The sequence below is a fragment of the Corapipo altera genome, unplaced genomic scaffold (assembly GCF_003945725.1).
Source record: "Corapipo altera isolate COAL_440 unplaced genomic scaffold, ASM394572v1 150, whole genome shotgun sequence".
In the NCBI taxonomy this organism is placed as follows: Eukaryota; Metazoa; Chordata; class Aves; order Passeriformes; family Pipridae; genus Corapipo; species Corapipo altera.
In genome coordinates, this window is record NW_020884941.1 from 2,881,703 (window position 1) to 2,908,363 (window position 26,661).

At 39.7% G+C, this 26,661-nt stretch overlaps 2 protein-coding genes across 4 annotated transcripts in view; one reads left to right on the forward strand and one right to left on the reverse strand.

Annotated features, from left to right (window-relative positions):
- Window positions 1-26,661, reverse strand: part of RSPH14 (radial spoke head 14 homolog) — a 76,334-nt gene that overhangs the window by 21,365 nt on the left and 28,308 nt on the right. The window lies entirely within an intron of this gene.
- Window positions 1-26,661, forward strand: part of GNAZ (G protein subunit alpha z) — a 52,677-nt gene that overhangs the window by 5,102 nt on the left and 20,914 nt on the right. For both annotated transcript variants that reach the window (XM_027661544.1, XM_027661543.1), the window contains one exon: window positions 15,272-16,539. In XM_027661544.1, the coding sequence (XP_027517345.1) occupies window positions 15,817-16,539 (723 nt within the window). In that variant the 5' untranslated portion in view covers window positions 15,272-15,816. The remainder of the gene's footprint in view (window positions 1-15,271; window positions 16,540-26,661) is intronic.

Genomic DNA, 26,661 nt, shown 5'->3' on the forward strand with positions numbered 1-26,661 from the left:
TTTTTAAATAAAGAGTTTCTTCTCTGAATATTACCAGCCCAAGTCATATAATCCAAATATTTGGAATGTATTAACAAAATATGATTTCTTTTGGATATACAATATCCATTTATACAACTATGTGAATTAGAGTGTTATTTTCAGTTCAGATGGCTTATGAGAAAAGAAAGACCAGAGTATTAGCTGTTGCCCTTCTATGTTTATGCTTTGGGATTCAAACCAATACTACAGAAAAGTTTTTTGTATCATTTAAAGCACTAAGTTAATTAAATTAGTGCATATGATGCTAACCAAATTCATTCTAAACTAAAATATACCAGAATAAACACTGTTGCACTGGAGCATCACTCTGTACTTCCAGAGAGTTTATAGTGTCCCAATAAATACCTTGGCAGGAAGATTTTCTCTCAAGATGCCCTTCTGTGCCTGGCCTTGTAAATTTGGGAGAGTTTGGGGTGCTATGATAGAAGCCCTTTTGTCATGGGAAGATATTTATACATTCTTACAATTGCTAAGAACCTACAGAGCTTTCATTTTGTATTGCTCAGTAATGGTGGAACCTCACCTTAATCAGTCATTTCAGACTCATGTTTTAAACCTCTTTTTCAATCCATCCGTGTCCATGAACAGATAAACTTACCTTAATTTGTAATTCAGTGACATTTATGTTGGTATTTAAAATTATAAGGCTAGCCTACTTCAAATTTGAACACTTGTGCTATTATCATATTGTTTCTGTCCCCTGACTGGATGTGCAATAAGTCCTCTGATTATGTTTCATGCTGTGAATGTTCCCAGAAGCAAATCTGAACTTTGCCTCATGGCTGTGCTTACATAGGTGTGTCAAGTTTGCTTTTTGCATGCATGCTCACAAAAAGAAATGGAATACTGAAGACTTGATGTATTTTTTTTTTTTTAAGTTACAGGAACAAATTTTTGGCTACTACTTGTAGAGATTAACAGTTGTTTTAAATCAGAAAAGATTTTAGGCTGCTGTTGAGATCAGTACTATATCAGTACAATATTCTTTGATCTCACAGGTCAAGTAAAAATATGCAATGGTCTAAACCAATGAAAGTATCAGGTCTCGACATCAACAGGAGGTAGAAATTTGTGACTGTTAACACTACAGGTTGCCTGGTTGTAACTGCAGTCCTGAACAGTGCAAATTCTATATAACAGAAATTAAAACACTGATAAAGTAATAACCTACCCTATAGACAAAGCACTGAGTTATTGGCTCTGTTACAGTCCCATTCTCTGTCAGTGCAAGGGGGTTATAAACTAAAATTAAATGTTTACAGAGGATATTACCCTGGCCTGTGACAAGAAAAGCCTCTCTCCTTGTTGTATCCATGGCCTGGCAGTTCTACCCCTCTTCTTATTTCTGCAGTCGAGGAAACCAGGAACAGCCACTGATATTGTGGCCTTTTGGGATCAGACCTGGAAACTGTTTTAATTCATGATGAGATTTAGGCAGCCCAACCTGGCTCTACAATGAAGGCTGGATCACAAAATATCATATATTGAGAACTTAACTTCAGACCAAGACCAGGAGTGTCTGAGTTTCTCTGTATTTTTTGACTACTTTATGTTGCTTTTCTAGTTGTGTCTTTTGATACTGGAGAGCAATGAACCCCAAGTAGAAAACGTTGGAATATCCTAATCTGGAAATCAGTTAGGCACAATTTTTCTAAGAAATCTGAAAGAAATGGGTGATGCTTATTAAGCAAAAGGATGCTTTACAGGGAAGGTTTGGCACATAGGCATATGGAACTCTGGGAGAACCTTTAACTAATGGGGACTTAATTATCAAATGGTGGGAGAACTTCTCAGTGAGCAGGACAATTACCTTCCTTTTTACTCTCTGAGTGGTTCTACTAATAATATTGTCTTACACTGAGAGAATTTCAGCCAAGTGGAATTCAAGTGAGTACAAAGACAGTAAGGCACTTTCTCATGATCCTATAATCTACATTGGTTCTATATGGACAGTACACCACAAAAAAAGGACCTCTAAGACAGACAAAAAATTAGCAATTACCCAGTAGCACCTATAGGACTACTTCTGACATACAGAAAAAACCCCTGCTCAAGAAAATATCTGTATTTGAGTGTTTAAAAAGTAATTTTATCTGGCATTATCAGAGCAGTGGCAAATTGAAAAAGGCAAGAGTTCTTGATCTTTTCAATTGATGGGAAAGCTCAGATCACTGTCCATGAAAAGCAACAGTTCCCATTCCATACCCAGGCTACAGGTCTGAAATAAAGAGGTTTTATTGGGATAGAGGTGCTTCCCTACATTATTCTGACTAGGATAACAAAAATGGGATGACTGGAGACAACTGATCAGTTTGGTTGTCAGAGTCAAAAAAGGCTAAATTTGATTAAAATCTTAAGAGAATATAGGAACTTCTGCTGATGGTATGACTTCTTATTCCTCACTGAAAATAACTTGGGAGTGAAAGAATTGAGACACTTTCTGGTTTTTTGCTGCAAAATTGTTATTGAATAACACTGTCTTTTGATGACAACTAGCAGAAATGGCATTAGAAGTGTATCCCCTCAAATAATATAGAATAACACAGGCAAATAGCTTAATTATTTCAAAAAGTACTTTTTAAAATAAAATTTGAACTTGCTTTGTCTCTGTTTGCAGCTGGTGTCTAAACTTCAGAGTAAATGATATATGGAGTGTCCACAGCCCCCAGAAATTACCCTGGTTTCATCTACTTTATGATTAAATGTGAAAATATTAATAGAGAGAATTGTGAATGTATTATTGTCTTGACAAAATACAGTATCTAGGTGTCTTCATTCTGTATCTTACTCATGGTGTTGTGTTCCTCCCATTACAGGAGTCTGTAATTAATCAAATGCTCTGTACAACTGAAACTTTGGGGTTTGGATACTTTATGTTTTCATGATTAATCCATCAAGATTTATTCATAGATCTCACTGCAAGTTTACATAAACAAGTCAACTCAAGAAAATAATAAAGTGTTTGTAAACACAGTTTTAGAGGGCAGAAGGAATGCTGTCAATCTGCACAGCACTGTTCTTACTCAGCTATGAGATAGGGGAGTGCAAATGGAATTCCTTAGACATGGGGTTTATTATCTGTCCTTACCTATGTTGTGAAGATTTATAGTTGTCAGAGGTATGTTAAGAGTACATCAGTCTCCTTGTTTACTCGGTGTCTGCATCTGTTTTGTCAGAAGCATCAATTAGAGACCATATTTTCTAAAATGTAGTTTAGAGGATATATTTTTCCAGAGTTCTCTAGTTATAAAATACATCTGAAATCCTACTTTTCACTACAAATAACTTCTTAAGCCTGTATTAGCGTTGGTCAGGTGCAAGTGGAGATCAATAGAATATGAACAGTAGAAGGTCAAGATTGAAAGTCTTCAGAAAATAATGTCTAGGACTCGGCTCTTCCTTTTAACTTTTACAAAAGCCTTTAGAAATGTCACCCTTGTCAATGAGCTCCCTCCTGCAACCAACACAAAAACCGGGAAGGGACAGTTAAAATTCTTTTTGTGCAGGGCACCCATTGAAGCTACTTAACAACAGACATGAGAATCTGAAATACAAACAAAATTGTACCTCACTCTAAAGAACTGAAAAAAAGTTCTCAGAATACTCAAGGAGACACGATGAGTATTGTGATGACAGTACATTGACTTGTTCATGCTGTGCCTGTGTCTTTAAAAGAGCAGAACTACTTAAAACTTTTAATGGTGGTTTCTGTGATGCCCAGAGCCTTCAGTGGGCAGAGAAGTGACACAAATGGGGATTTATTCCTCCTGAGGTATTTGGTGCACAATATACTTTGGGAGGAGGAGGCTGCTAGTGAGTGTGTGTCAGTGGCATTGCATCCTAATGGGATTGCTGCCAGCTGGAAGAGATTGAAACAAGGTTGGAATTGCTGAGAGGTGGGTTGGGCTGAAAGTTGTGTCAGCTGTGAGCTCTGTAACCGTGGCCTGCTTTTGTGCCTTTGGTAGAGTGGGAAGACACCTTAGCAGGCATTTTCCTGTAGCTGAGAGATAGGAAATTTTATGTGCCTTGGTTTCTGGAATGCCTGTAGCTTTTTGGGTTGGTAGCAGATCGTGAGTTGTTCTCGTACTACTAAGATGCATCCTGGAGGGGAATTTTTCAGCCTGGCAACGACAAAGATGGAAGATGTTTGAAAGTCACAGATGGCATTAAGAGGCAGTAACCCTTGTCATCTTTTCATAGTTACAATACTAATTTTAATACCTCAGTTTAAAAGTCTTGAGGAATGCTCTAAATGAAGCAAAACAAAGCTATGATTTTAAGCACAGTTCTCCTGGAAAGCTCTAAGTAGTTACCAGGCCAGGATTGATATGAATCCTAACCAGGGCTACCCGAGATCACTGAAAATGCAGAACCCCCACCCCTGTCAGCTCTCAGGGGTGTCCTTGTACTCATTTAACAAAGCTTTCAAGATAAATCATTGTTCTGCTGTGCATTGTGAATATTGGCCCCCACTTGGTAAATCTGCTTTCTGAGTTCCGTGTGGATTGGGAAGCTGGAATCCGGACAATTGGGAAGCTGGAATCCAGGCAGCTCCAAGAGCTTTTGCTCTGTTCTGACCTAATATGCCTTGCTGAGACATTTGTGTGTGACCTGTCCTCTGAAGGATGGGTGTGCTCTGGGGAACCTCCAGCATTTGTATTTTGTTGTCCCAGATCTGTGCCTGTTTCCTATCGTTGTTTTTACAAAAGTATCAACAATAGATTTTTAGCGAGCAAAAAGATGGTGAGTCATCTGCTTTTTTGCTGCATCTCATGTGTGTGAAACACAGAATGCTAACTAGGATAGTTAGGAATCAGGGGTAAAATTCCAGCTTTATGTGCCATCTTAATAGTAGGATAGAGTGTTACCATAAGTATTTTTTTCCTGGTAATATGAGAAATGAAAAACTAAGGATCCATTGCTGAATAATGAATAAACTAAAGGCTCGATTAGCACCTTTCAGCTTTAAGATAATTTTAGTGCCACAGCTATTTGAGTCATGAAGAGATGTCACTGAGAGTAAAATGAACAAAAGAGCAACCATCTGAAATGCTGCTGCTAAACCTGTGCTGTGAGGGTGGTGTTGTGTGTTTGGCTGGTTAGCAAAGCTCTCCCTTGAGCTCTTAGGACATCCTCGTGCAGAAGAAAACCTGTCAAATTTGGGGTTTTTACTACTAACAGTAGTAGTAGATCATGTGTGTAGTATGATAAATGAACCTGTCAGTTCTCAATGTTTGATTCAAGAGCCTATTTGAAACAAAATGAACGAAATGGTAAGGGTCACAAAATGGTGAGCTGATAACTGTGTGCCTTAAAGAAGAGAAGACGATTCTAGCTGAGAGCTGATACAAAAGGGAAACTCTTCTGACCTCAGCAAAGGAGAACTTGTACAATAGGAGAGACAAATTATTTGCAGACAGAATGAAAGGGTTAAGGGATTAGTAAAAATATAGAAATTTTGGTTGCATGACTAGGAAGTTTGCAGGACTATAGAGAATAAAAAATTTGTGACTGGGGGGAAAATGTCTGAATGGTGAAAATGCCCTTACATACAACACAGCTTGAATAGGAGCAGTAACTACCCTCCTTCCCCTCTCTCTCCACACACAGAAGTGTACACAAAAAAGTACTTCAGGGTTAATGAAACACCAAAAAAATCATCAGTATGTGTAACAAAATTTGAAGCTACAACTGCAAATAGTACGAGTAGTAATACAGTTACAAGTGCACAGCTGAAAAATAACACAGGATCAAGAAAAAGTATTGGATTTTGATTTATCTCTAATAACAAAAATAAATCTAGGTATCATTTATATGTTTCAGGTTTGGGAAAAAAAACCTATTTGCAAACTTGCTTGAGGCTGAAAAATAACAACTTTGCCCAGCTAAATCTAAATCATGGTACTCCCATGTTAAATATCAGCTTCAACATCCACACAGGCTTCCTCAAAAGATGGACTTAGATTTAGCAGCTCATTTTGTTACCTATCTGTCTTAAAAACAATTCATATAAACCAATATACAAAACCTACTGTTTTATGTTTGCTTTATACACGAAAATCTATTCTTGGAATGGCATGAAAGTGATCCATAATAATGACAAAATTGGAGTAGCCCTATGAACATGTGAAGCCACCCTGACCGAGTTTTGTCACAGTGTGACTCAAAATGTATGTGCTCAAATTTGGCTTCTGTTCCTATAAGGTCGATGAGACTTATGAACAAACACACATAGTGAATACAGCAGAAGCCAGGTTTGGAGCATGTGCACATAGGCAGGAAATTAGTGTTAAAACAATGATACTGACCCTTCAGTATCTCCTCATAACACAGTAACGACGAGATCAGAGAAAAATGGGCAGCTGAAAGTTAAACTATTCCATTTCTTATCTATTCTGACAAGAGTTCTCAGTGTAGATATTCGTGTATAAGAAGAGTATGAACTATCCACTAAATTTTCATCAGTAAAACCATCTCCATTGCTGGCACTTAGTATCCTGCTTGCAGTGTTTTTAAACACATTATGTTTATTTTCATCCTGTCCAAAACCGGATACAGGCACATTTCAAAACCCACTCAAGTACAAACCCACTACTTTTTGTGGTAAGTGGATCAGAGCCACAGCACTTCACAGGGTTTGGGATGTTTTTATTCTCATTTTTCCCTTAACAAATACCACTGTCATTGTTTCTGATGAGGAAGAACTATGAATACCCCAAAGTGTCACTTACAGGCTGCCATTTCACCACAAACTGTTTAAGTTCCTCTAGCTCATATTGCAGTCTCATTTAGTGCCACATAGAAATATTCTTCATCTCAGTACTAAAAATAAGGTTGAATAAGAGGAAAAACCTAACATTACTTAAGAAACTTAAATCTTCAGGGTGTGAGTAAGGAAAAACACTGAGAATATTGCTAGAGATGGTTGCACTGCTGCTCTGGCTTTGTTCTCTGGATGAATCAGGCCTTCAGTCTCTTCAGATAGTTTAACCTGCATTTCATCCCCAACCAACTTGCTTATTAAGAGACATTTTCAAAGTCTGATGAAAGGAATTCAACCACCCCAGTATTCTCTAATGTTCAGTTCAATATAAGCTTCTCTTAATCTCTAGTTGGGAGCCAGCAGGGAGTGACTCGGATCCCTCTGGCTTGTGGTGGTGGGTGTGGAACTGCAGCTGGGGTGTGAGGAAGGTGTGATCACCCTCCAGAGAGAGGGAATCGGGAAGGAGAGACTGAAGACAAATCCTAGAAGCTGCTAAACCTCAAAAGGATGTTGGGTTCTTTATGGCAGCAGCAGTTTGTGGGTGGTGGGGTTTTGTGTTGGTGTTTTGTTTTGTTTTCAGGGGGAGGTGTTAGTGGAGGAAAAATGGTAGCTGAAGAAGTTGATGCATCAGATACAAAGGCCTTTTTGCCTTACTGTGAGTGAAAAGGAACTTACTTTCTATAGGTCTGTACAGAACTTTATCCAGATGGCAAAATGCTGTAAAAAATGTCCTTACTTGGCTTTTGAAGCCAGGAACTTATTCACCATTGTACAATACTGTACTCAAATGTTGGTGGCTGCAGAGTTATGTCTGTGAAGTAGACGGGTATCTGTGTTTTGGATTGGGCACAAAGCAATTTCATATCAAAACCAGAACGTGGGTAACTTCCTTCATATTCAGCTTATAAAAAAGGGTCCTTTGAATCAGAGAGGAACTCCAACAAGGGCTCAGCTGTCTGAGATGTACCTGCTGAAGCTCCTGCATGCAGCAGGATTGTACGACTGTCAAAGCTTCTGAATTTCAAAAGAGAAGCAGAATGAGACCAGGCGTGGGCTGCAGCTCTAATCTGTGCCTGGTAGCATCCAAGTCCTCTCCCATGAGTCACATTTCTGAGAACATGGTGGATTCTCTTTACCCTCTTGGGATTTTTTTTTTTGCCCTGGCTGCAGTCTAATACTTCTTTTGCTCATCTCCCTTCTGTGGATAAAATCATGTTTAATATGAGTTGTTAAAATGAAACCTAGAAAATCCTCAGTTCTGATGTAGATACTTTCTGACATAGCTCCTATGGTTAATTTTATGTGTAGCCCAGGGCTGGAAATTGCTGTCTACCCTACCTACCAAATTCATCCCTGGTGATAGCCCTGCATTTTATATTGATATCCACACTACTTCTTCCTTTCTTTCTCTTTTTATATTAGGAACAGCATTTTAATCTGTGATTCTGTCTTCTTGTGAGGCTGATAACCTGACAAACCTGCTGAAGTTTTCTTTTTCCTTCTCCAAGTTAGACCATCATGAGAATTACTGGCTTTATTCTTTCACTGTCCTGCCTTCCTCTCCTACTCTTTTCCATTTGGACCACTCTTTGATGCTCTTCCTGTATCATGTTGCTCTTTCCTCTCATGCTTTCATTGAGCTGCTGTCTTGGAACTCCCTGATGCTGTTCTCTCTACAGTGAATCTTCTATATTCCTTCTTTGCCTTTATCTCCTGTTGGTAACTTGCTGCTCCTGCAAACTCATTCAATCTATGGCTGTTTTTCTGTTTTTCCATTCACTGAAGTTCCTTCGATTTGTTCTCTGTGAAACATTACTCATTCTCTGTTGCTTAGTTCCCAACTTTAACTATCATGTTGCCAGTCCTCTTCCCTCAAAGTCTCACCAAGCCTTTCTGGGAATTCAGCGTTCGTTACTTCTACTGAAACAGTTTCTTCTGTTTTGCTTTCCTCCTTCCAAAACCTTTTGCTCTACCTCTCCCTGCAAGGTCCGTCTTGCCAACTTTACAGTCCTGCTTCACTCTCAACAATGTCCTTTTTCTAGCATAGCCATTCTTCTGATGTCTGATGATCAAGGGGACTTCTTCCACTATGGATTTATTATCTCCTCTTTTTTTCCTCCTAGTGTAATTAAATTCCATATGTGCAGACCCATCCTTACAGCTTCTGACTCAATCTTTTCCCACTGGTCTTTTTTTTTTCCCTTCTGTGTGCAGATTTCTGATTTTCTGCCAGTGTGATATAGTAAGATGTGCCCATCTGCTCTTCTCGCCTCATCTTTCCTTCCTTTATTGCTTTCTCTTCCCTCTTCTTCTCATGGATACAGGAATTTCTCACTTCCTGTGTTTACATACCATTCAGTTTGCCCTAGAAATCCTACCTAGCTTCTGTGACTTTACTCTCCCTTTCTTTGCCTTAATTTTTGCCTCTCATCTGGTTCTTTCTCTGAAAACACAAAACCAGAACAATTGTGATATATTTCTGTTTAGAATCTCCAAGATGCTTTCTTATACATCATCACAGATAAAACTTGTCTGTGGTTTCCGTGATTTCCAATTTACTGAAGCATCTTTTCCTTGCTTCTTGCTTGGCCTCAAGCTTCAATCTTTGGATCTGCAGTGGCTGCTTTTCTCTATCACATTAAATAAACTTCCTGTCTTCAGGACACTCTTATCTGTACCAGGCTCTCATGTTCTCGCTACAGAGATTCTGATTAGCTTGTACCTGTCACTGGAACAGCCTAAAACAAGCATGGTTTTGCTCTGTTATGTGACCTTTTATACACAGGATGAGAAACTTTCTTTTACAAGGCTGCACTGTTACCCTGTTTCAAGTCCTTCTTTAACTTTGTTTTGCTATAACTACTAAAATGTCCTTATCTTTCCTAAGTAGTGTGCAATAAGGTTGAATGATGATGTGAAATTTGCCACCATATTCATGACCAAACCCAATGTTTACCAGTGCTTTTCTTTATGTAATAAAATAATCTCCTTAGGTTCTGTAAGATCGATGAAACAGCAGCCCTGTGGTATGGGAGTCAGCTCTTGAATCACCCACATAAGGGTTATGATGAAAGCTAAACAGCGACTCTAATGAAGACATAACCTGCACCACTGTCATCCCCCGAGGTGCTTACACAGCACTCACTGGGTACTGCATTTTGTTTGGTGCTTTACTACACATTTTTAAACGAGTCTGATGTTTGTGTGTCCCTAAAGCAGATGTTCTGGGTGTTGGTTCTTCTCGCCCTTGTCCAGCAGCCAGGATTTTTGCACACCCACTGTTAGACCCTCTGTAATATTCTTGTTCTTGTAATGCTTCTTTAGGGGAGTCCAAAGGTCACCTCTAAACTGGCTGCTGTGGCAGAGTCTGGGCTCAGTGAAACTACTGGGAAGCACTGGCAGCTCCCTGGGCAGTCCTGGCACTGCTCTGGGTTTTCAGCAACACAGTTCAGAACAGAATTGGTGTTCAAGAATCAATCACTGTGATGTATTGGTTGAGTTGCTAAAACAGATCATGATTTAAATACCTATCAGGTGTTTTGGGTATTAATGCTTTATTTTTCCTTCCTTGTCTTTCAAATTTCAATGATTGTCTAAAGAGAATGTCAGTAATGTCTGTGGCCAGTTCTAAAACAACCTTATTCTGTAATAAATGGGCTTTAATCACCATGCATTAAACAGTAAACTAATTTCTGTGAATTTATTTCAACCTTGTATTTCTAATGCATGAATGTCTGGGATTCCTTCTGGCTGCTCTCCTGGATTCAAAAATCTGGACCAATTTTCCTATTCCTTTTAAGCCTCAGTTCCTCCTTCTCCCTCAGAAAAAACCCAACCAGAAAAGCCTGCTTAGTAGGGCACTTGACTTCTTCCTTGGTAAACTACCTTGGGTATTTCCTGATATATCACAGTCCCTTGTGCCTTCTCTTTGGTTAATAGCACAAGAAGTGACTGAAAGTTTAAATCTGCAGAAATAAGGTTTTGTTAAAGTACAGGAATCCTCAGTGGATGTGTACAGTCATTAGGGTCTGATTACAGTAGCTTGGCTTTCACTTGTAAGTCTGAGACGTGTCCTGTGCCACTTCTGCCTACATTGATTTGCCTTTGCTTTTACACGGGCACGTGTTTGAACAGGCGGGTCCAACACCTTTAAACTCTGGGATAAGTAAGGAGAAAGAAGTGATCAGAATCAATGAGCTGGGAAAGTACAGCTTGGGTAAGGTTTTGCTTTCTTCCTCTTATAGTGCATGTTCTGTAATACTGAATTAGCAAAGATTGCCAGCAACTGTAACCAAATCTGCTGTGGAAAGCTTGCTGCAACCTTTTCAACTTCACTTTGTTTTCTTAAATTAGTACTACTGGGGAAAAAATTATATGTATCATCTGGCTACTGGGATGAAAATATGGTAAAGACCCAAATAAGATTAGGCTCCCAAAGCTCTGTGTGTGTGTGTGGGCTGGTGGTCATGAAGCTAAATTATCAGACTACTGGTACCACTGGCATTTGAGGGATAATACAGCTTTGTGCCGACAATTCCAGCTGAAATTCCTGCTGCCAGCAGCACACAGTATGCACAGTGCTGTGCTGCCTGTGACAGTCACAGCCCTTGGCTTTATTCTTGGCCTGGGAACCAGCTCCTTTCTACAGGATCGGGGGGAAACATCTCTCAAGGCAGATTCTGTAACTCTGCGTTCCACGATGACATGTCAGTAGCTTAATGCATCCAGAGACAATACTTGGATCTTTCCTTATGGAAATGTTTACAACTGAATTGTGGTGGTGTGTCATTCCCCTTCCCCATCCCTCCCCTCCCCTGGCTGCTGTTACTCGGGAACACGATGAGAAAAGAGGTGTGTGCTTATGATTACACACAGATCAGAGGGATCAGGAGTGATGGGTGGGGGCAAAGAGCAAGCCTTGAGCAGAAAGCAACAATAAAGACTGGTTTTATTGGCTATGAACGGGTGGCCAGAGGAACGTGCTGGCATTAAACAGCCTGCTCAGGTAAACGGGCTTCAACAGTTTGATATAATAACCAGTGCAGCATTTTGTTCAAGCATCCTTCCCACTCCAGAAATTACCCATGTAGCATTCCCTACTCCTTTGATAATGGAAATAATCACTGTTAGCTCAGGACTGGGGGCATGTTGATTTTATCTTGGGGGAAAAACAACCCATTTTAATCACAAGACAGCCCATCTATGTCATGGGATTTAACAAGTACGTTTTCTTAACATTTTGAGCAGCTTCAGTTGTCAGCAGAAGGCAGATGTATTAGTTTAGATACACATTTACAGTATAATCTGGTCATTCAAATAATGAGATTTCTTTAAACAAGCTTTAGACAAGTGTGCACAGTGAAAGGAGGAACAGGGCTTTCCATTAGAGTAACTGAAAAGACTCTTAACTAATTAGAAGCTTACAGCCATGAAACACTTGCATATTTAACATGAAATCAGAATCAGAACAAATTCTAGACAGTCTCATTTTCTGAGTGTATTCCAAGAAAAAGTAAACCTGGTGAGAGGAAGTTCATCTGTATGTAGCCAGGATAGTAAACTCTAGTAATGTAATAGTTTGTGGAATTATTATCTTCCTGAATTTTAAAAGGTAATGACTGTGACTGTGAAGGATCTTTTCACTGTCCATGGGAAAACTTATTCAAATGAATCAAACTTTCTTACTGTAGTGACTATTTGAAAATAGTGTCTACTACTCTGCTTTACAAAGCAATGTGATCACCTCATATTACTACTTGAAATAGTGATAACCAAATATCATTGCACTGTGTGCAATAGGAATGACTAGAAGCTAAAAAAAAGGAAATTCAAGAGTGTAGAACTCATGTTTACATACTCCTGGTCTTTCCTGCAATAAGGAGATCCTACTCCCTCTTTTTCTGTGTTAAACGTGTTAATGATGGCAAACAGAGTAGTTGAGATGTAAAACATCATGGGACATGAATGATGCATGTGAGTGTGTTGTGGAAATCTGCAGTAGGAAATACTCTATACAATGTATGAACTGAATGAAAAGGATAATTTTGCCTTGAAAGTGTCTTTCTACCAAACCATTTGTTATAAGCATTTTGAGGCCAATAACATGAAGTTTAAAAAAGATCTGCTTGTCCCATAAAGGCATAAAATCTCCAGATTTATCCTAAGTACTGGTGCATTTTGGAAGGAATTTGTCCTCTTGCTGCTTGTTGCTAGCAAGCCCCTTTTGTTCAGGATGCAACTAGAACAAAGGAGAGGGAGTCCTATTTGTGCTTCTGGCAAAGTTTTTCATCTGTAATCACAGAGGTGCACAGATAATTTCATAAAGAATTCAACAAGTGGTTTTATCAATGATATGAAAATGAAGCCTCCAATGATGAGGACTTAAAGGAAAACCAGTTTGAAATGTTCTGAACATGTTAGAATGAGCATGATTAATGGAACCAACTCTAATTTTTATATAAGTAAAATAAGAATCTGGCCTGATATCTAATACAGTAATTTCATTCTGTCTGTGTGGCTGGAAAGTTACATTAAGAAACAGCTTCCTCAGCTCTTAATTTTTCGTATTTTGTGACCATTGAAAAAAGTCAATTATTTAAAGAAAGCACAACTTCTCATTTGGGAGAATTTTCCTTTCTTTACTTACTTACAGAGTAAGTAAAGTTGTGCTAATTACCATTCTAGTAATGTGTATATACCATTATTTTAATTTTCCGCTGCTTAATCTGTTCTTCTTGTGCTAATGGCCTTCTGGCTTGCAAAGAGAAGTAAGAAGAAGACAGCTGATATTAAGACTCTCTTGTAGAATTTTAGACCAGGTGATAGCAGTACATGGTGCATTTGAGGCAAGGGATTTATGTGTCTTTAAATTTAAGACACTCAAAATTGTTCCTGTAGTGTGGTCCATACAGGCAAAGACCACAGATCAGCACTTCAAACTGTCATGTAGAGGTGACTCCACGTGCTGACTGGATAACTAGAACAACTCAGAGTAAGATTGTCAGAGTTAATTAGGCAGTTAGGTACATGAGGTTGCAAGCAGTTGTAGTTTAATTTCCTCTCTCACAAAAGGAAGGGGTTCAACATCTGGCTTGGATCATTCTGTCCTTCTCCTCCTAGTGTGGAATACGTATTTTACTGCATTGTCACATCTACATCGAAATGCTGATAAGTTCAAGCAGGAAAAACTTCTAAAGGCTTTTAGGGCAACTTTGAAAATGGCATTTGAGAGACTTAGGCTTATTAAAGTGTAGTAGGAATTTTATTTCTCTAGTTGACTTTGAAACTTGTCTTAAGCCAACCTCTGAGAGTGTCTCAATGTATTTTAGTTTGTAAAAATGCTCCCTGGAGACCCTCTGGACACAAAAAACCAGAGAGCAAGAGAGGTGCCAAAGTGGGCAGGGCCCACAGTCAGTGAGGAAGCCGCGACATCTGCGACTCTGCTGCCCACTGTGCTCAGAGCTTGGGGGGAGCAGCAAGTCCTTCCTAGAAAAGAAGCAGATTACCCCCAATCAGTTATTTATTATGTGTTTTCCCTCTGTGAGAGGTAACTGCTTCCTGCTGTTGCCTTCTGCAGAGTTCCAACTAGCAGGCTTAACCCCTAATTTGGGAAGGAATAATTGCTCTAACAGTCACTGAAAAGCTTGTCAGCCTTGCCTGGGATGGAGTTTCCTGTGCTTTTGTATGAAGAATTCACCTTGTAGTCACTGTTCACTTTTCCTGTATCTCAGAATTTCCTGTATTGAAAATGGAAGAGAGAAGGCTTAATAACACTTAGCTTGGCTATGGAAAGGAGCTTCCAAAGTTTACTGTAGTAGAGGATCTCTTTATTGATGAAGCAGGATGCAGGTAGTGTGTTGAACAATGTGCTCTCCAAGGGGAAAAAAAGATCTGTTACTGTATTCTGCAAAGATCAGTAACTCTTTCTTTTACAAAATCATGAAGCAAAGTTAATCAGCTTGCTTTGCTTCCTAATTTAGTTATTTAAATGTTCAGTGCAAATAAAGAAGATGAAAGAAAACTCAGGAGGACATCTGTCCAGTACAAGATATTGATATAAATAGAGAGACTGTGAAAAGTAGTTGTGAATCTGTTTTGTTTTCTACTTCAGAAAAACCAGTTGGAACAGGACTGTGCAGGAAAAGCACTGCCATAAGCTCTTGCTGAGGGAGAAATTGGGGCACAGCTCAGCACTGTTTGTTTTCATGTAGGTTTAGATAATAAAACACAGAAGGCTGAAAGGGAGATTTGGTTTACTGTTGTTCAGAAACCACATTTCTTAGGTCTGCAAGCCTCAGCTGGCCCTGTGTTTTTACTATAATTTTAGATATTTGCTTTTCCTTACCTATTTTTCCACCTGCTTGACATAATGACAGGTTTAGAAGTCTAGAAAAGGAGAAAGTGAGTGGCTTGCTGCAAGGACTGGAGTCTCTCATTTCATTCATTTCTTTTCCCATTGTTTGGCAGGTGGAAAGCACGGATTTACAGAGCTGAAGAAGTGGGGAAAGAGAAACAAAACAAGTACAGGACCAGTGAAAAGAGCTTCGGCTTTGTCTCACAGCATCACCACAGCAACCAGAGAATACGATCAGAGGACAAGGGCTAGAGCAGAGAAGGTGACAGTGTGGCTCCCTACCTTTAGGCAGAAGGCAGCCAAACAATTATGCAGAACAGAAAGGGGTATTTGATGGTTCTGGACAAACTGTGGCAGAGGGAAGAGCCCCGTCATTAACAGGAATGTGCCCCAGTTTATGCACTGGCAAGGGGAGTGCCATGAGATCTACTGAAGAGACTATTTCTGTGGTTGCATATCTCCATGTCTTTGCCCCCCTGCTGGCCCTGAATTAGGTGGCTGGAGGCACCGTGGACCAACAGGTTCTGGGAAGTGACCTTTTCTCCTGTTCACGGTGTACGTGGCACGAGAACTGAAAGACACTGCAGGTCTTTGTTCAGAGAGGCAAAGAGAGTGAGCCAATCTCCAGCCCTTCCCTTCCATACCTGCCTGCTGTACCATGGGATGTCGGCAAAGCTCTGAGGAGAAAGAGGCAGCGCGGCGGTCCCGGAGGATCGACCGCCACCTGCGCTCTGAAAGCCAGCGACAGCGAAGGGAGATCAAACTCCTCCTCCTGGGTACCAGCAATTCTGGGAAGAGCACGATCGTAAAGCAGATGAAAATCATTCACAGTGGCGGCTTTAACTTGGAGGCCTGTAAGGAATACAAACCTCTGATTATCTACAACGCGATTGACTCTCTCACACGGATCATCCGGGCTCTGGCCACCCTTAAGATAGAATTCCACAATCCCGACAGAGCGTATGACGCCGTGCAGCTCTTTGCCCTGACGGGCCCGGCTGAGAGCAAGGGTGAGATCACCCCGGAGCTGCTGGGGGTGATGAAGCGGCTGTGGGCAGACCCCGGCGTGCAGGAGTGTTTCTGCCGCTCCAACGAGTACCACCTGGAGGACAACGCCGCCTACTACCTGAACGACCTGGAGCGCATCGCGGCGCTGGACTACATCCCCACCGTGGAAGACATTCTGAGGTCTCGGGACATGACCACGGGGATTGTAGAAAATAAGTTCACCTTCAAAGAGCTGACTTTCAAAATGGTGGATGTGGGTGGACAGAGATCCGAGCGCAAAAAATGGATCCACTGTTTCGAGGGGGTTACAGCAATAATTTTCTGTGTGGAGCTGAGTGGGTATGACTTGAAGCTGTATGAAGATAACCAAACAGTAAGTGAACCTTCTGCTCCTTGTTTCCTTGCCTTCTCTTCCTTTCCCCCTCACCAGTACTTGGCCTTTTTTCTCCCCTTCCTTCCCTCCCAAGGCAATAATCTCTGAGTTCCCAGCCCTTTATTTCCTTCCCCTCACGCTCAATCTTCAGGAAAAAGCCAAAAGCTATGATTCCTTTATTTGGATAGTTTTCTCCACTAGACAGAAGGAGTTATTGAATGTTACTGTTGGGAAATGGAGGTGCTGATTTATTATTTTTTGGTGCCTTTTAGCTAAATGTTTACCTGGTTTAGTGTTCCTTAAAACACCATTTAAAGGTAGGCAGTAGTGACACCCTGGTCTACAGGGATGGTTCATTTGGACACCATGTTTGGAGTTCAAATAGTAGTAAGTAAGATTTTTTTTCCCCTTTTTTTCCAGGATTTTCAATCAGAATTTGGGATTAAATTAATTTTAAAAAGTAATAAAATTTGGTTTTGGATTAGAATGAAACCGTTATCAAGTTAAAATTTAAAATGGTCTTTGACTGGTTTTGGATATATGGCCAATTTGCCCTGCCCAAAGAACAGCTGTTCCTGTTTAATACCCTTTACTGCTGTTCCCCTCTGATTTTCACAGCAGGCAAGTACAGTAACTATGGCTCACATATAAATACTTCTGCATATGCAAATGTGTGTTTGCTATCACTTTGAGGTTGCCTGAGTTAAACTTCATAGGGTTTCACTTGATCTTATTTTTTTTGACAGCCTTGTAAAATGTGCTGCTTAAGAGAAGCCATGGTGTGTGTATTTATGTTTGAAAACAGCTGCCTTTCAGGAAGAATTAAAATCTATGCTGTAAAATTGGGAAGTTAACCTTAAAATGATGCTACTTCTCTTGTAGTGCTTTACACACCTTCAGCTGTAAACATGTAGAAATCTTGTCCACCAGTATCAGCTCCTGGAGTATTCCAGAACTCCGGAGTCCTTGTTCTGTCACAGCAGGTGTGTTGTGTAAGTGGTGTTGAGGAGGAAATTGTTCCAAGACATTTTTATATTTATATTCTATTTCTAATGGGATCTCAGTAAGATTACAGAAGGGGACCTTTCAGCCAGGTCTGATGATCTGGTTTGGGCAGTCCTCTCTGGAAGAGGGTTACTAATCAGCCTTAACTGTTGTTCTTGAACCAACCTAAGCCTGATAACACTTTTCAGAAATACTTGAATTTTGCTGTAAATTAAATATGCATTATGAGTACTAAATCTTTTACAAAGATTTTTCTTATTAGAAAGGAGCTAAGTGATGAGTTCGAGAAGCAGTAATAGAAGGTCATGAGAAATATCAGGCCAGGGAAATTTATTTTAAGAAAAAAAAGTTGTTACCTAATTTTAGTAGCTTTGAGTTTGCTTAGATCTTTCTTTTGTACCTCCCTCATTGTCTCCATGTGGCCGTTCTGTGAGTATGGAATTCTTGCTTAGATGATTTTTGCAAAGATATTTCCAAAAGTCCTTGTTGACACTGTTTGAATTGGCCCTTTTTTGTTGGTATAGCTTATCACATATATAATATTTCCCTGTTCTTATGTTCTGGTGTGATTTTACAGCTTGTAAACTGCATTTCCATTTTCTTCTCTGTGCTATTCTGGGGAACCATTCCACTGTCCTACATGTGGACTTGCACTTCATTATCTGGAGATTCTTGTCTTGACATTAGTCCCTTCTATTGTAACAGATTTGCAGATCTGATTTTTGTTTAGTAACCTCCTCTTGCCATGAGAGAAGCATTGCCCCTAATTCTTTCTCTTCATTTAGAGATATCCTAGGAACAGCATGTCTTTTTTATATCTAGACCCTGACTAGGAGTTAGTTGGTTTCTTGCAATTCTGTAGACTTTGTCTGCCTTGCTCTTCAGATTTAAAAATCGAAAAGAACTAGGTCAAAGGGAAGAAAATCAATATAGTCTGAAAAATCCTTATGGATGCAGCTCCATACAGGACCAACATTGGTACCTACATTGGTACATCACCAGAACTGCAGCACCGAGACTGCCACTCCTGAGGAAAGCCCTACAAATGATAGTGTTGCAGAGTCTAAAATGCTTCCTGGTGTAGTATCTATGGTGAAGAGAACTGTTAAATAAAAACTAGTCCACTGCCAAACATAACTTACTGCTTGAGAGAGCGTGTAAAAATCTGGCTGGTTTCTAAACTGTGAAAGCTGAGAAATGATCTGTAGGAATACGATCCCCTCAGTGATCCTGCTGACAGAAGTGGGTAAATGCTATGCACGAGCTCTGCCTTTACTGAAGATGCATTAAAATAATGATTGACAAATATGGTAAAAAATGAGGGGAAGGCTCAGTTGTGCACATGGTGGTTCTGATTGTGGCTGACTCAGGAGGTCTGCTCAGGGTGACATCGCTGTGGTGACACTGATGTGCATAAGGGAGAATGAAAATAATGCCCTAACTATCAGTTGCCTGGACAACTTTTCCTTTGAGTGTAATTTTAAGTGACAAGTTAAACTTTATAGTCCTGAAAACAAATGACAAAAGGGGAAGGCAGAATTTTTCTGGGGCTTTTGTCTTTCTCCTGCTATGCTTTATTCTGGTAAACATCCCTTGCAGGCCCAAAATCACCTAAACTGGCAGTTTGTAGACCTGGACAAACCAGTATTTTGCCTTGTCCGTTTAACATGTGATATTTAGCTGCTTACTAAAGAGTAAGATAGTGAAAACTGTAATGCTTTTTTTTTTTCCTCCACCTTGTGAGCTTTCTTCTGTCACTCTGTCACAACATTTTTCCTGCTTATTTAGGGTTATCTGCAAATGTGGTCTGGGTCTGGTTTCATTTCCACAGTGTCTTTGGAGGTTTTTTCCTACACAGCATAATAAATAGAGCTGGATCTTTCCATGCACCATACCTGGGTAGCATGACTCAGCTGGGTAACAGCTGCTGCTTCTGCTTTTGACACAGTGGCAAAATTGGTTTGAAAGTACCTTTGGAATGCTGTTGATTTATTGCAAGATTATTATTCCTGACCAGCACTCTGAGGAGGTTGCCTTCAGTTTTTATATCCCCATGCTGATTTCTTCTCTGTTCTATCAAATAAATTAGTTTTCATGGTCCTTAGCAGCTGATTGACCCATTCTGTCTTTTATTAGATATTAAGATGTCATCTCTGGCCTTTCATAATGTCAGATTATCAAGTGATCTTTTTTTTTTGCCTTCTTACATGTTGCATCCTGCACTTAGGAGGAGCTACCCATTAATATCTAAGTGTCTCATCTTTATTTAAATTTCTTCTGCAATTAATGTGTGCTAGAGAATGTTAAATAATCCGTATTCTCTAATCTTAGTGCTCCTGCCTCTCACCCTGAGAAGGATCCTTGCAGTTTGTTTGTGCACTCAGTTCTGGGGGTCAGGCCTGCTTTACATTCTTATGGATGGCTTTCAATTTTCTTCTACAGTTCACAGCTGGAACAGGGTTTCAGACTATTAGAAACACTCTTCAAAGATGCAATAATAAAGTAAATAATGAAATGAGTTTCACATGAATGTGTGCTTGAGAATTCATGAGGTCAGGAGTTGCAACAGATCCACATTGTGCAGGAGACACCAAGTAAAGGTTGTAAAGGTCTAACAATTATACCAGTTTGTAATTTGATAAATATGGATGTTAAAGGAAAACTACTTGCAGGTAATGAACAATTTTTATTCTTTTTCTTACAGCCATTGAAAAGGAATGGAAAATTGACATTTTAGGCTTTTTGAGGCTATTTTTTTTAGTACAGCATCTTGTTAAAAAGGAGGTGCAGGTGAAAAAAGACAATGCAGCAGCAGTTCAACCTGCAGTTGGCCTCGTGCAACTTATTGCTGGGGTCATAAAGGAACCTCTCAATTATCCAGTAATAAGTGGGAAGCCTTCTCATATGCTAACTGTATGCATTTTGAACAGAAATCCTGTTTCTCACAGGAAATTTTTTATCAAGTAAACAACATTGTTAACATTTTTTTCTTCTTTTTCTTTTTTTCCCCCTGAAGCCAAATACTTAAGGAGCTTATTTACCATTCCTGATACTTCAGCTTTTTGAGTAATACAGTGTATTAAACCTCCTTTCTGGCAGGCAGCTCTTTTCCTGCAGCACTAAGAATAACAGTGAGGACAGAGGGGAAATTGTGCTTCGTGTGTCCAGATCCTTTTTAGCACCTGTGATTAGCAGTGGTAAAAACCATGTCAGCAAAGGTCTTTCTGACAAATTAAGTCTCTTGGGAATCTGAGAAAAAGATTGACCTGAAGTGTTCAGGTGCTCTCAGTTTCCTATGAAGCTTTTCCATTTCCAGATTTTTCATAGTGAGGTTTGTGTGGGAGCAGAGCCTGGATGACTTCAGCATTCATGTTGTAATCTTTCAGCACTGCAAATGGAATTCTAACCTTGCCTTTTTTTTTCACTTAAGAAAGCAATAGATATATAGTCCCTTGTCAAAGTTTGCCTTGATACAGTGTTATATCACAATTTCAGCCTGAAGACTTGTATCCAGGCATGCATCTTCTAAAATATGGAACCAGCAGTAAAATAACAAATATACATAATACAAAATGATCCATCAACTCCCAATCTGCAGTTCTTTTTACTAGTCTTTCAAGTCTGAAGGCTTATTTTTGGTCGCATTGTTCACTCTAATTGTGCACTTCTCATATGGAGATCCTCACATAGAACACGTGGGAAAGCAGTTTTCCATGTTTTGGACTTATTACCATACCCTGAACTTTATATTCCATGTAACTTCAGACACTAACAGTAACTTTATATGCAAATAATTCTGGCTGTATTTTACTAAATTATTTCCTCCAATTAAAAAAAAAGTCACAAATATGATAACGTGTCACACTATGGAATATAAAAAATAGACTCATCTAATGTCATTGTATGATTGGATGAAGATGCCAGGATCAGGTTGTAAAAGCCTGTAAAAAGTGTGCTGTGAGGCTTATCTATGTAATGTCAATAGACTATTTCCTAAGACAAAGGGGTATTGAAACCTAAAGATAAAGAAGTATTTTTGTAGAGCAATGGGCTTAATTAAAAGAGATTGATAGGAAGAAATTCAGGGAGACAACAACATGAAGACTTTTACCTGTTTTGGAAAAAATGGCATGAAAGTAATACTGGATTCATGCAGCATTCCTACAAGGGACCTACTGAGTGCTGTTTGTCTGCTTTGGTATCCAGAGCTGGTTGTCAGACTTGTCTGAATTAGGTGACTAAACTTCCCAGTGTATTTTGGTAACCAGGGAATGGCTTAAGTCCCCCTGTGACAAATGCCTGGAGGATGATGTAACTCTGGCTCTGGTCTCTGTGAGTGGCTGTATTCACAACTCCAGACGAGGTGAGGTGTCACTGCCATGAAAAGACTGAGGTGGGTTGTGTTTAGAAACCTTGAGCCCACCCAGAGAGTAGAGAAGTGTTGATATCATCTCTCATGTGAGTAGTCTGTTGTCTACTTAAAAATCACAGTGAATAGGAACATGTCAATACAAAAAAAAAAAAAAAAAAAAAAAAAAAAAAATTCCACCCTGGTCTGGAAAAAAAGCCACTTTGGGCTATTTTTGGAACTGTATAAACTGTAACAACTCTCTGTGGTACACCAGCCCTGGAGAGAGTAGTGGAGTCCAATTAGCTTTAAAAACAAGCAGAAATGCTGGAACAGAGGAGGATCCTTGCTGTTTAAACAGCTTCAGAGGAGTTTTGGTGGTGGTGGATTTTTCAGAACTTTCTTCCATTATTACAAGTCCATATTTTAGGTAAACATAATCTTCTATATTTTTTTTTACCCCTAGTAATACAAGTGTAATTTGACAGACACCTCAGCTTTCTGTATTGTATCGTTGGGTTGGCAATCCAAAACCCTTTTATGGTGTTAGAACATTTCATCAGTATGTGTTCCCAGTACCTCCTTTTTGGTGTGTCCAGAATCCTCCCTGACTCAGAAGACAACTGGCTTTGTTTGATAATCTAGAAAACATAACTAATGGAAATATATTCACATATCTTATTGCTAATGTGTGAATTTAAAAGGCTCCCTGGCTGAGAAGAGCAGACACCTGAAATAACTCTTCTGCCAGTGATGCAGGTGCTGCATCCTGAAATGGAGGCTGAAGAGAATTTTTCTGGTCACTGTTACCTGGTGGGGTTGTTACCTCACAGCTCAGAGAGCAAGAAAACAAAAGGCTGAGCTGAAATTTTACTCCTGAAATGCCACAGCACTTGTTCTTACTGGCCAGTGACCAAGTCTCTCCTATAACATTCACTCACTAAAACTATCTAGTTTAAACATTGGGAAGAGAAGAACTCATAGAACATTTGACAAGCTTTAGCAAAGAAAATTGTGTGGCATGAAACAAGAAAACTGGAAGTGATCTTAAATACCAAAAGCCCTATGTGGTTTGACGGGATTAGTAGCAAAGACAAACCAAAACAGTCAAATGCTACAGCTGGCAAAGTCCTGTATGAAATCTGAAAATCCCAAGTACCTGTTTTTGAAAAGCTTTGCAAGGTGAACAGTAAATACTTAATTATGTTGAAGGTATTACTGTTAACATCATGTTACTTGCAATTTGGCTTATTCAAGAGTATCTTTGGTTGTTAGTCTAATGCCCAGGTCACAGAACTGGAGAGCCTGGTGACCTAGGATAGAATATGCAGACACATGAAGAAATACACACCAGGAACAGATAAGGGTCTTAGGAAGGCAAGTCATGCCTTGGCAAGTTGATAACTTGTGTCTGTTGGTTGTTGGTTTGGTGGTTTGTTGTTGTTTTTTGGTTTTTTTTAAGGAATGAGGGAGTATGCAGGGAGATGAATCCAGAAGCTGAAAACATTTTGACACTTTGGAAAACCTTTTTCTGAGAGCAGCTGGGCTGCTGTGGCTTCCTCCTACCACAGCTGGGAAGGAAGGCTTGTCCTGAACAAACAGCTGATTAAAGGTGGCAGGAGGAGGATCTGATGGACAATTCCTTCAGTGTAAGGAGATAGCAGGATGAGTAGTAGCTGGTCAGAAACTTAAACTGTTTAGCATATTTCTAAATGATATTAAAAAGTTACTGTTCAGTCTGACCTACTACTGATATTTTCAGGAGTATTTTTACTGATATTTAATTTTCTGTACTCTGCTTTAACAGGGAATTTCCCTTTTTCTTCATGCTGAAAGACTAAATCCTTGGATAAGCTTATCCTATATATCACTATTGTCCTTGGAGCTAGTCTTGGACAATGCAAGGCACAGATATTAAACAGGTCCTATACACTTGCAGAGATGTAGTAATTTGCATTTGTTTCTGTGGTTTTACTGCTTTTAGGGCTTTTTTTTTTTATTGTGTGCTGCCAAGATTGAATACGTAACCCTGCATTTTTGAAAGATTTTTGAGTATCAAAATGCATTTTTTTAAAGCTATTAATACGCTCAGTTAAACTTTTAACTTGTCAACCAATGACAGTGTCCCCTGATTATACTTCAAAATTAGCAGACAATGAATAACTCCCCTACTCCAATTAATTCAGTTCTCTAACTGCTGTCACTTATTTTTTAGATATTTGAGCTTGATACCGTCCTTTCTTTCCGTTATTGAACTGATTGAAACAACTTGTTTTCAATACACAGTCCACACATTCTCTGTGTACTTTTTCTCATTATTTACTGATTTGGTCATATCTTACTTTACAAATAGGAACCAACCCCAAACTATTTATCATCAGTAGAGATAAATTATTGAGAATAGTTTAACAGAGTTTTGCATAAAATTAGAAGCAAGAATCCTTCAGTGCATTGGTTACAAGGAGAAAGCTTGTGACTAAATTGATTTCCTAGAGTATCCTGATGGGATGTCACACGTGTGTTACACCTCCCTCAGGAAAGCCTGGCCCCTCCAGTTTAACCACCTGATGTTCTCTCCTTGTGCTGTTTCCCTGGAAACACGGGGTGTGGGGGAATCAGAGCAGTGGACAATGAGTTTCAGCCATGTCCTGCCAAACTCCCAGTGCTTCCAGCACCCTGAGCTTTCTCCCTGCAACTCTGACATAGCAATGAGAGTTTACTTCCATTATTGTTTGCCCAAATCAGCTGGAATTCCACTGCTGTAGGTGTTTATGCAGCAGTGTCCTGATAATGCTGACTAGGATTGGACTTGTCAGAGTACACCAGTTTTTATAATGCCTCTTAGTAGTAGGTGTATTCCAATAGCATGGATTCTCCTGGCACGGGTACAGAGGGGATGGTTCTAAGAGCAGCCTGCATAGTGCCTTTGCTGTTCTTCAGAGACCAAATGAAAGCAGTAATTAGAAATAAATAAATAACCTCCCAACAACCCACACATGGAGAAAGGAAAGCCATCCAATTGAATCGGAAATGTGAGAGGTTAATAAAGGAGGTTAAAGATATGTTAAAAGAAACGAAATGAAAGGTTGACAAGACTGACTGCATTGTGGCTGTGCCTGAGATGTCCTGGGGGCAGTGTTCTGCAGAGCATCTGGCTGTCACTGCCATCCAGAAATCCAGACTGAGACTTAGAGCATTTAAAAAGGTTTCAAAAGGTTAATTAGTTTTGTAGAGCTAAAAAGATTGTGCAGTACCTGCTTAGTGTATAAATACCCGAAGGAGCAAAAAATGCTCAATAGTTAAAGAAATACACAATCTAATGGAGAAAGGCAAAATAAGAACAAATGGCCAGAAGTGAGGTAAGATAAATACCAACTCAAAATAGCACTTTTTTTAATTTTAGATTTTTTTAGGAAGGAGGCTGAACCAGTTGGACCAGCTTTTCTGGAAGCTGAGGTTTACTCAGCTAGCTGGGTAGCTGAGTATGGCTTAGGACAGGGAAAACCCAATAGATGGAAATGACCACAGTTGTCACAAATAGAAATTAAGCCAAAAGATGCAATGCTTGTGATACACCCAATTTAATATATATTTATATAGAGATATGTCCAAATTATAACTGTGTTATTTTATAAATTAAATAACACACTCCTGCTAAATCCATTTTAAGATCTCCCTTCTTGATAAAGTGATTCTGTATGTGTTTTCTCATTTTCTTTGAAGCACTGTAGAATATGGAAAGCAGAATTATCTGCATTTGGTGAAATGCATGTATTGTGTATTAAATTATATAAGCCTGCTGAGATTATCTGCAAGCTCACTCTTTAGGAAAAACCAGATGTCTTATTCTCTCTATTCTGCTGGTTCAACTCTTCAGGCAACTCCTGCTACCTCTGCTGCCTCCGCTTCATCACTGCTGCCAGCCCCACTGCTCTTTGGGCCCTTTGCTAAACAGATATAACTCACAAACCTATCAGAAAATTATCCAGTATGGTTGACTTTCTGCTGGAATCCAGTGAGTTCCAGATCTGTAGAAGGCAACCAGTAGGATCCAGTAGCAGAGGAAAATAAAAAGGTAGATGAGTCAGACTTCATTTTGATATATCAACTGCTGGAGCAGCTGAAGTCATCCTATATAACTAAACCTTACTGTAGCATTTGTTGTCTGTGCGTTTGGGAAAGAAAAGTAGGAAAGTTGCACTGTTGTAGTTGCAGGTTAAGACATCACCTCCATACCTGCACTTGACTGAATGCTCAGTTTTATGAGCTACTCAGGGTATTATTCCCAGAGGGTAAGGTCCTAATGTTACCCACTGCTTTTTACTGTCTCCTGTAAAAGCCAGAGCATAGGATAATAAAATATGAATAATTTCCTCTCTAAATGCAATCACTTCATGTACTGGAGTAATAGGGGTTTGGGGCCAGAAATGAGTCTCAGCCCATTTCTGCTGTATTATAGGATGAAATGGACTGGGGATACATGGTTGGATGCACTGAATGCCAGGGAAAGTGTTTGTGAGTAAGAATGAGAGGGAAGGCCAGCTAGGTGGATATCATGGTGGGAGTCTGTTGTAGGCCAACCAGGATGAAGAGGGAGGTGAAATATTCTACCAGCACCAGGGAGAAGTCTCACAATTACCAGTCCTTCAACTCGCCAGATGTCTGCTGGAAATACAACACAGTGGAGGAGGAACAGTCTGGGAAGTTCCTGGAGAGTGTGGAATATCTGGTGAAGGAGCCAAGTAGGGAAGGCACTGTGCTGAACCTGT